Source organism: Acanthochromis polyacanthus, chromosome 1 (assembly GCF_021347895.1).
Source record: "Acanthochromis polyacanthus isolate Apoly-LR-REF ecotype Palm Island chromosome 1, KAUST_Apoly_ChrSc, whole genome shotgun sequence".
Classification (NCBI taxonomy): domain Eukaryota; kingdom Metazoa; phylum Chordata; class Actinopteri; family Pomacentridae; genus Acanthochromis; species Acanthochromis polyacanthus.
The window spans coordinates 19195331-19204658 of record NC_067113.1 but is presented as its reverse complement, the minus strand read 5'-3'; the positions used below and the strand labels follow the sequence as shown (position 1 = coordinate 19204658).

At 39.7% G+C, this 9328-nt stretch overlaps 1 protein-coding gene across 1 annotated transcript; it reads left to right on the top strand.

Moving 5' to 3' along the window:
• The first annotated feature begins 826 nt into the window (after window positions 1-826).
• On the top strand, window positions 827-9188 carry tacc3 (transforming, acidic coiled-coil containing protein 3). Its single transcript, XM_022221892.2, has 17 exons — window positions 827-950; window positions 2783-2948; window positions 3455-3582; window positions 3669-3706; window positions 3794-4838; window positions 4951-4993; window positions 5089-5245; window positions 5378-5436; window positions 5530-5660; window positions 5809-5896; window positions 6230-6355; window positions 6990-7057; window positions 7155-7198; window positions 7287-7447; window positions 7543-7649; window positions 7726-7846; window positions 8976-9188. Exons 2-17 carry the CDS (start codon window positions 2784-2786, stop codon window positions 9039-9041), a joined length of 2547 nt encoding a protein of 848 aa, XP_022077584.2. The 5' UTR covers window positions 827-950; window position 2783; the 3' UTR covers window positions 9042-9188.
• Window positions 9189-9328: the final 140 nt, after the last annotated feature.

The window sequence follows — 9328 nt, the reverse complement described above, 5'->3', positions numbered from 1 at the left end:
GGCCGATAAACAGCTTGTAGGTGATTTACCGCCACCTACCGGATTGCATATATAGGGCCAAGACCGTTACTGCACTGCTACAACTACTACTACTGCAACAAATAATAATAATAATAATAATAATAATAATAATAATAAGAAGAAGAAGAAGAAGAAGAAGAAGAAGAAGAAGAAATCTGAAAATACAACTCAGCTGAGTTGAGTTTGGACATCAAATTTAAACATCTATCTAACTCATTGATATTTAAAACAGTATAAAAATGCACCATCCATTGTTGCCCTCTACCTCTTCCAAACTTTTGTTTCTACAAACTCTGGATAAACAGTGCAGCACCAAAATTGTCTTTGTTCAATAGTAATATTTTTTTTATCTTCTGTTATCCATAAATTGCTAAAAGATGCGAATATATGAGGATAAACAACGAGTAGACGTGTAAACAGGGTGGAAATGTATGATTAATGTAAAAAAAAACAAATAAATGAAATTGATATGATTCCTTAAGTATGTCAATGATGTCATCCAGAAGCCACGACTCTATTTCACAAATTTTTCCTTCATGTTTTTGTTTATTTATTTATTTTTGCTTTGTTTTTTGTTTTTTTGCCAGACTGGTTGATACGTTTTATTGTTTTTGTTTTGTTTTGCTTTTTTCGAATCTTTGTGGTCATCTTGCCGTTTCCGCCATGGCGTTTCTGCGCCTCAGTGCGCAGCCGTAGAATGGATCATCCTTTATCTTTAACGTGATTGGCTGATTAACCAGGAAGCGCGTTTCCTTTGAATGTTTCCATCGATTTTATTGGATCGTTTCAAGACTTTTAAATTCCAAACGGCTGTCGTCCAGAGCAGGAGAGGGGATTTCAAAAGCACATCAGTCCTACGTGTTACCGTACAGTCGTATGCTTGTACGAAAGACGGTATAATTTCTGCCAACAGCATCTTTTCAACCGAGGTAAGTGTTAAATGCAGAGGGATAATATAAAAAGTTACGGTTTGCAGTGTTTTATGTTTACGTGGTTTGTGTTGTCTTCCGCTCTCCTCTAAGTTTAGTCAAAATTACGAGTTAGCTAACGATGGTTTTGTTAAGCTAATAAGTTAGTACTTGGTTAACTTATGTGTCGAATTTGGTCGTGGAGTTAAGGACAGATGGCAGAAGTTCAGTAGGTAATTGTTAGAATATCCACTTAGCAAGTTATGAAGTTTTTTTCTTTACGAAAACGGAACTTAGCTACAATTAACGAATGCATGAAAACGTTGACAACACTGGGCTCATGGCAACCATCAAACAAAGATATTCAGTGAGAATGTTTTCGCAACGATTACGGAAAATACAGCATCTAAATGCATTTTTTTTCCAAAAGGGTAATGTTTAAATATTATATATACCATTCACTCTGTAATAGATCGAATACATGTGATGGATCATGACCACATGAGACATGCAAACTACGAGAGCTTAAAAAAACTAAATTGCTCCACGCATGTATTTATAACATTTCAAATAAATAGATATAATAGTACTAATAAAATCAGATATTTCTAAGAGAGTAGTGGGACATTTCTCTAAACAAACTGAGACAGAAACCAGGTTCATGGCTCAGAAGCAGCATCTGAGTACTGCACATTCTGTGATGAAGGTAAAGAAATACTAGAAAATAAACCCTTAGTCAGACCTGCTGCACAATGTTTATCCTAGACTGCAGCCTTTGCAATTTAGCATAGCTTAAAAATTTGATGCCATATCAATTATTTGTTCAGCCCTAATGCTCATAAATCAAATATTTTTGGATTCATCAACAATCAGAAATGTGAAGTTTGTCATAGCTGACATTTGTGTACTTGTGAAGACAATACTAAGTCACAAGTTGCCTCTGGGTCACACATATTCATCAATACTGGAGTCATTGAACTGCTTAATAGTCCAGTAAAGGTTGGAGGAACTGGAAATGAACTGGAAAAAGTTTCCAATTCCTTGAAAGTCTGAGCTGACCTAAGATTATTTGGTCAATAATGCTTTCATAGTCCTTGCTCCACAGCTGATATACTGATCATTTTTTCCAGCTTCAGGGCCTTTTTTATTGTGCATACAGGCTCACTGTGGCATGACTCATTGGAACAGAGCCATGTAGCCAAGTTTCACACTTCTGGGCTCTCTAGCCTGAAAAATACTAGTTTTTCAAATCTGACATAAATTTTTGAGTGTGTTGTTTTTCTGCACATAGTCCTATATTGTTTGACAGCTTTTTTCTTTACATATTGTTGATAGTTGTGACCAAGATATTGACTGAAGTAAACATTTTACAGAAAAAAATAAAATTCGGAGTGCCCTCTGGTGGACAAACTTTGCAATTGCTGCCCTGTTTCCACCTCAAATATTTGTAGTACAGCAATGTCCTTATTCAATAGCCACTATACGCACAAATTACCAATAAATATAACTGCAGCATGATAATATCAGCTGAGAGTTCTGCTGAGCATTTCCACAGCATTGCCTGTTACCTTGGAAATGTCTTCTGTACCTCAGAAAACCTTGTATTATCTAGAGAAGGGGTGTATTGTAGCATATCAGAAAGTGGATTGTAATATTAGGGCAATTCACCAACCAAAATTCACTAACAACAATAAATTATCACAGTCACTACCTTGATTCTGGTGAAAAGTTTTTCCGTCTACATGCATCAGTAAACCCTGTGACCTAAAGTGTCTTATCAGTTGGGTGCAGCTTTCAGGACAACACCTCCTTCAGCTCTGTAAGTTAACAGTTTGTTTCTCTGCCTTTTAAAGGATGAGTTCTGTTGAAGTGAATGATGAGAATCGTGGGGTTTGCCCTGGAGGAAAGCACAGCAGCTCAAGTAGCGACATATTCGAACTGGATCAGCCAACTGGGAGGCCTTCCATCCTGCGCCAGACTGAGAACCTGCCCAGCAAGACTGTGCCAAAGGGAGTGAAGGTACAGAATCTTTTTTTTTTTTTTTTGTAGTGTATTAGGGACTATGTCTCCCTTCTCATCTAGATCTTTTGACTCAGTCATGAAAATACCCTACAGTCAAAAGAAAGCTAAGCCTAGATTTACTAGATCATGTTAACTGAGAGGGATAGACAGAGAGATTATTATTTTTGTCATCTTTAATTGTGTGAATACATAAAGTTTGACCTCCGCCTATTTGTAGCTCACCTCGAGCCAACTTTAACCCGATGGTAATCAGACAGGGGGAAAAGGATGTGTGTGTTGGTGGACAGAAACACAGATATTTTCAGACATGTTTGTAGCACAAATTATACTCACTTGTAATGGAACCAGTGTCAAATATTTATAGTGCAGTTAAATAACTTTCCTTCACTCCCACTTCATCATTCTTTTCTCTCATTATCATTTTCTGCAAAACATTTTGTCTCCATGTAACATTTACTCTACTTACTGACAATTTTTTTTTTTTTTTTTTTTTTTTTTTGTAGGTTTGTTTTCAGACTCCACGAAGAGACCCTGTGACCAAAAGAATTCTGTCTCCCAACAACTCTGTCCGGATGTCAAGTGTGGACGAGTGCACAAAAGCAATGGAGTCCTTGAATTTGGCTCAGTCAGAGTAAGTAGCACATCCCATACTCCAAATACGCCTTCAGAGAAACGGCTGGTTAAATTTCAGTAACTAATGTTGGTTTGTTTTTGCAGTACTTTGCCACGGAAATCCACCGAGCAGCCAAAACAAGGTAATTGATCCAAAGTAATCGGCTCATTTCCTTTGATTTCTCGCACTGCTTAAAAAATAAACAGGAACATCTTGACTTTTTCCACAGAACTGTCATCTTATCCCGATGACAACATGCCGATTCAAAGCAAGGGCGGCTACCAGCTTGATTTTGACAACCTCGACGCTATCAACCCTTTTCAGGGCTCTGATAAGATGGGCTTCTCTCCTGCAAGGCCTGCTCTTGAAAACCCTCCTACAGGTCCTATTGAGCCTGAGAATATTTTGGAGGAGCCTACCAAAACCGAATCAGCACTGGATGAGACACTCCCATTCACCCCATCTATAGAAAACTCACTGGCTGATATCAGCTCCACAGAGAGTAGTGTGGTCACAGTGGTGAGGGTCCCAGCAATGGAGGAACAGGATTCATACAGCACTACACCTGATGATAAACATCCTGCTTCGAGCACTGATCAAGACAAAGCGTCAGGCAGTTTTGTGGAGGATGCTCCACTTCCTGCAAAAGGTTCCTATAACTTTGATTTTGACAACCTCGATGCCATCAATCCTTTCCAGACTGGTGGCTCTAAAATTCAGAATTCACCTGTCCTGGGAAGAAAGGTGCCAAACGATGATCCACCTGCAGAAGAAAGTAAACCTGCAAACACTGTTGGCGTACCTGAGGTGACTCAAGAAGTGCCTGTTGCTCCTGAGGTGAAGCCTCCAGCGGCTGAGGCCCAGCCAGCTGATGCAGCAGTCAAGAAAAGCCCAATCAAAGAAGGACCAGTCAAACTCGAGTTCGGCTTCGACGACGGCGCTGCTGTCAAAAAGAAACCGCCACTCAGAAAATTGGGCCAAAGGCCACCTGGTCTTAAACCTAAAGAGGGAAAGCCGGTGTCTGACATCAAACCACCTAAAGAAGCTCCAGTGAAGCCTGATTCCAGTGATGTTGTGGAAGCTCCAGCTTCCAAAGGGTCGTACTCATTTGACTTTGAAAAGTTTGATGACCCAAACTTCAATCCTTTTGGCACAAAATCAGGCCTAAACAACTCTCCAGTGTGCAGCAAGAAATGCAGTCCTCTGCTTGTGGAAAATAGTATTCCGGAGCGCAGTGATGAAACCACGGAAAAAGAAACCGTATCATCAGCGAGGTATGTTATCCACTTTGTCTACGAGTATCAAGTATTTGTGTGTAGTGGACACTTCTGTTCCCAATAGCATTGTAATTCACTGTACAATGTGGTATGTTTCTGCCCACTGTAGTGCTGAGGAGAGTTTGCCAGCTGCCGAACCCGGCCCTGAAGTGGTAAGAGCATTATTTCAGTTTGATACAAGTCTCAACAGAGTTTCACTTTTGCGTTGTGTTTTTTGTCACGAACACACTGTGGTCTGAAACGACAGATTTCTGGTAACAAGGTTGCCTCCGACCACGACAAAGAACTTGAAACTGAACAAGACGTCCAGAACCTTCCTGAGCTCCCGGAACCATCTCAACCCGACCAGAAGTCCCACACTGGCATGTTGGACTTCAATGATGAGTTTGTTCCTGGAGCCATATGTGAGTTGAGCTTTTTTTGTTCTATTGACTCTGTAGTTTGATGTGTGATTCCTTAGAGCTTTTTTTCTGCTGAAGAAATGCTCCATTCTGTGTAGCAGTAATGTATTTGTTGCTTTTGATCTTTATCTCTAGTCATGACCAATGACTTTGATGGACAGATTGACTACCTTGAGCAGTTTGGGTCCAGCAGTGTGAGTACTTTCTTCATTTTTAACTAGACATCTTTATTGTTGCTACATGACCTGAAAGTATTTAGATGATTGATTCTTTTTTTTCCTCCACAGTTTAAGGAGTCTGCACTGAGGAAGCAATCATTATACCTAAAATTTGATCCCCTCCTGAGAGAGAGCCCCAAGAAGTCTGCAGGCCCGGGTGTTCAGGTCCACCTCCCTCCCCCTGCCGCCTTTGCTTCACGGTATGATGTGCTTTTGTCTTCATTTACTCACTGCTGCTGTCACTTGATGTTAAAGCTGAATATGTTCTGCTTTGGACATCATGTAAAACCAAATCATTTGTCTGAAATGTAACCACATCACATGTGAGTGTTTCTCTGTCCAACTCAGGCTTGAAATGCCCCAGATGGCAGAAAAAGAGGCAACAAAAGGACCACAAAAGGATGGTTTCAGACTGCTTGATGATGCTCCAGCACCAGTAAGTCACTCTTGAGCTCAATCTGTGACTTCACTTTGGCTACATTGCTTCACTTTTCAGCCCTGTCTTAAAAATCAGCGTATCTTTGCCATTTATTTTATTGTTTTACCTTTGCTACTTTTCAGCCAACCAGTCAGACTTATTTTCTTAAACCTAAATGAACAACAAGTGAAAATCAAACTCAAGTCTAAGAATAACAGTTCCATGTACAGTAGACATTAATCCCAGTCTTTAAAAATGTAAACAAGTTTAGTGTTATAGAAACATAATGTTTGGGAAACGGAGTTGCATTGTTGCATCTTTTGACTTAATTTACACCTACTTTCCATCTAGGCTCCGGTCCTTGAGAGCATCGTCCCTCCTTTCCCTCAGTCAGCAAACACAGAGGATGCCATCATTGAAGTTCTGAAATACAGCCAGAAAGACATGGATGCAGCGATCGCTAAAGTGCACGCTGAGGTACGTCCTGCCCAGTGTTTTCTGATTTGACAAATAACAGCAGTTGTTTCAGACATAGATGACATTTTACATTTTAAGTCTGTTTGTTTTGATTTTTATGTACATTTTGAACGGATCCAAACATCCATGCTAGACTTTGCTGATGTGATTTTTTTTTTTTTCTCCAAACAATCTCTGGAGCAGTTTAGAATAATCTGGGTCAGCTACGGGAAATGCTGGGCATTGGGGATGAAACACAGATCCGATATCAAAGAAACCTTGTTTAACAGGGGAATGCCAGTGATTGTTCTTACTGAGGTGGTTTTGTCAGCAGAATCTTGTTTCTAAAGCAAGAAACTAAGTGAAAATGTTTCTGATATTTAAAGTGTTCTTCAAGTGATATCCTGGGAAATCTGATGTTTGATAACTATTCTGAGTCTTAGGCCAAATTTGTGAAGAATCAAGTTTCTAAATCATTTTGTTTTCATAAATAAATGGCTGTTCTGTACAAACTTGATGATATAATAATAAATGAAACGCGTGAATTAAAATTTGAAGGTTGAAAAAGGTCCATTACCAATAAGTCATAGGTTTTCTAATGACACTGATTATCCTCAGCCTTTACAATCATTAAAGTATGCATTTTGTCAAATAGGCAAAGGAAAAAGAGGAGCAATGGAGTGCCAAGTATAAAAAGCTGCTTGATGACAGCCAAGAAATGAGGTAAGCTGTGTTTGGTTGATTTCAGTGGTCGCCAATTTTACTCAATAACTCAATATCGTTTCAAGATATTTGACATCTTTTTTTCTTCTCCTCACAGGAAAATAACTGCAGAATTTGAGCTTATGATTGCAAAAATGATGGGTAAGTTAATGTTGCTTATGTATATGCCACACTGTAGATCATGGTGTGTTTAAAAGAAAGCTTCTTCAATTTTTCTGGCATGGTTCAGCCGATCAAGAGAAGGAGAGGGAGGTGGCCCAAGCGAAGCTCAACGAGGCTCTGCTAGAGAAGGACCAAGTGTCCAGCGACCTGAGCGCCATGGAGAGATCCTTCTCTGAGCTTTTCAAGAGGCTGGAGAAGTACAAGGAGGTTATTGAGGGCTACAAAAAGGTTAGAGTTCATGAAAAGCAAGAATCTGTGGTGTGCAGGTTGGCTGAGGAGGCAGAAAGGAGATTTAAATGGTGTTTCCTGTGATCTTTCCCTAGAACGAAGAGACTTTGAAGGCTTGTGCACAGGACTACCTGGCGAGGATCAAAAAGGAGGAGCAGCGCTACCAGACCCTCAAAGCTCACGCTGAGGAGAAAATTGGCCAGTAAGAAACACACCTGACTTTTTGTTATTAAGTTGTGTAAAGCTTTAGATGACTGTAATTTATTTCTAATCCTCAGTGCAAATGGAGAAATTGCTGAGGTACGATCCAAGTACAAAGCCGAGGTATCGGCACTTCAAGCTCAGCTGCGCCGGGAGCAGCTGAAGGTGCAGTCACTGGAGAAGAGCCTAGACCAGAAGGTGAGGGAACATATGGATAAATAGTGTGCATTAGCAGTGGTTTTGAACTTTATATCTATGTGACTAAGAATATTGGCCTGATAAACTGCACTGTGCTCAGCTGCTACAGTTTAAGTCGCATAACTTTTCCCTGCAGTGTCTTGTGAGAAAACCTTTTCTGAAAAAACTACTAAAAATGTATTTACTGATTATTTTACTATACAGTTTGATTATTTTTATAAATGTATTTGAGAGGAGGGGGGGGAATAACTGGAATTAAAAATTTATGAAGTTAAGGGGGAACTTCGGTTTTTTTCAACCTGGGGTCTGTTTTCATTGTCATTTCATACATGTGAGTGATGGAGAAATGAATTTTTGACATAGCTCCAGTATTTAGCCAGGCAGGCAGCTTAGCAGCTCAGCTAGCAGCTCAGCTAGCAGCTCAGCTAGCAACAAGTAGTATGTTGTGGGACACTCATTGAGACTATCCGAGCCGGTCAGTGTGGGGGGAAAAAAGCACGTTAGGGTGGACTTTGACGCGGGGGGGGGGGGCGCAAGTTGCCCCATACTTTTCGCTAGCTGAGCTGCTAAGCTGCCTGCCTGGCTAAATACTGGAGCTATGTCGAAAATTCATTTCTCCATCACTCACATGTATGAAATGACATGAAAACAGACCCCAGGTTGAAAAAAACCGAAGTTCCCCTTTAATTGGACTACAACAAGATGTGCCTTCTGTTTAATTTCCTTAAAACTTTACTTTAAAAACTAATAAAATTATGTAAATTGGTTAAACATCCATTACCTATACACCGCTGAATCCTCATTAATGTCACAGTGGGGCTGAAGTCTATCTCTGCTGATTTAGGGTGAAGGCAGGGACTCCTTGGACGGTCTATCACAGGGCTACACAGAGACAAACAAGCTAGTTAAACATTGTGGCTAAAATCTTTAAAATTAGGTGTTAAACAAGATCTTTTTTTTCAATGTATTCTAATCTGAAAATTCTAAAGGTTTCATTCATGTATTAAAGTCACTTAAAACTATTTTTTGATGTTAGTACCCCAGATCCCCCAACCTGATTTTAGTTTTATCTTGATTCTGAAGTTTACTTGTCAGTATAAAATCTCACTGGTATTTCTCTTTTTAACAGGAGAAGGAGGCTGAAGAGCTCACCAAACTGTGTGATGAGCTCATATCCAAAGTCCAGAAGGGCTGAGCTCATTTGTAAATACTGTATGTATTAATTACCTCTGCTTTTCTTTACTGTTGGCGTCCAGATCATTTTCTTGTGTACTTCATTGTTTGTCTTTATCAATGTTCCTTTAATACTGTAAAAATTTAATAAAGATGATTTACAAGTTCAGTCATCTCATGATTGTTTTTGGACTAATAGCATTTCCCCACTAGAGGGCAGTGTTTGTCTTCGTAGTGTTTGAATCTTGACATCTGGGTTTTGCATTCAAGGCATTATTTCTGGAAATGGAAGCAACATGGCTGTGCGAG

What these genes read in the sequence shown, in the direction of transcription:
- tacc3 (XM_022221892.2), top strand. Translation starts at nt 2,784, where the DNA reads ATGAGTTCTGTTGAAGTGAATGATGAGAATCGTGGGGTTTGCCCTGGA. An exon ending in TTGAATTTGGCTCAGTCAGA is followed by an intron (nt 3,583 to 3,668) that starts GTAAGTAGCACA and finishes TTGTTTTTGCAG; the next exon opens with TACTTTGCCACGGAAATCCA. An exon ending in CCTGCCGCCTTTGCTTCACG is followed by an intron (nt 5,661 to 5,808) that starts GTATGATGTGCT and finishes TGTCCAACTCAG; the next exon opens with GCTTGAAATGCCCCAGATGG.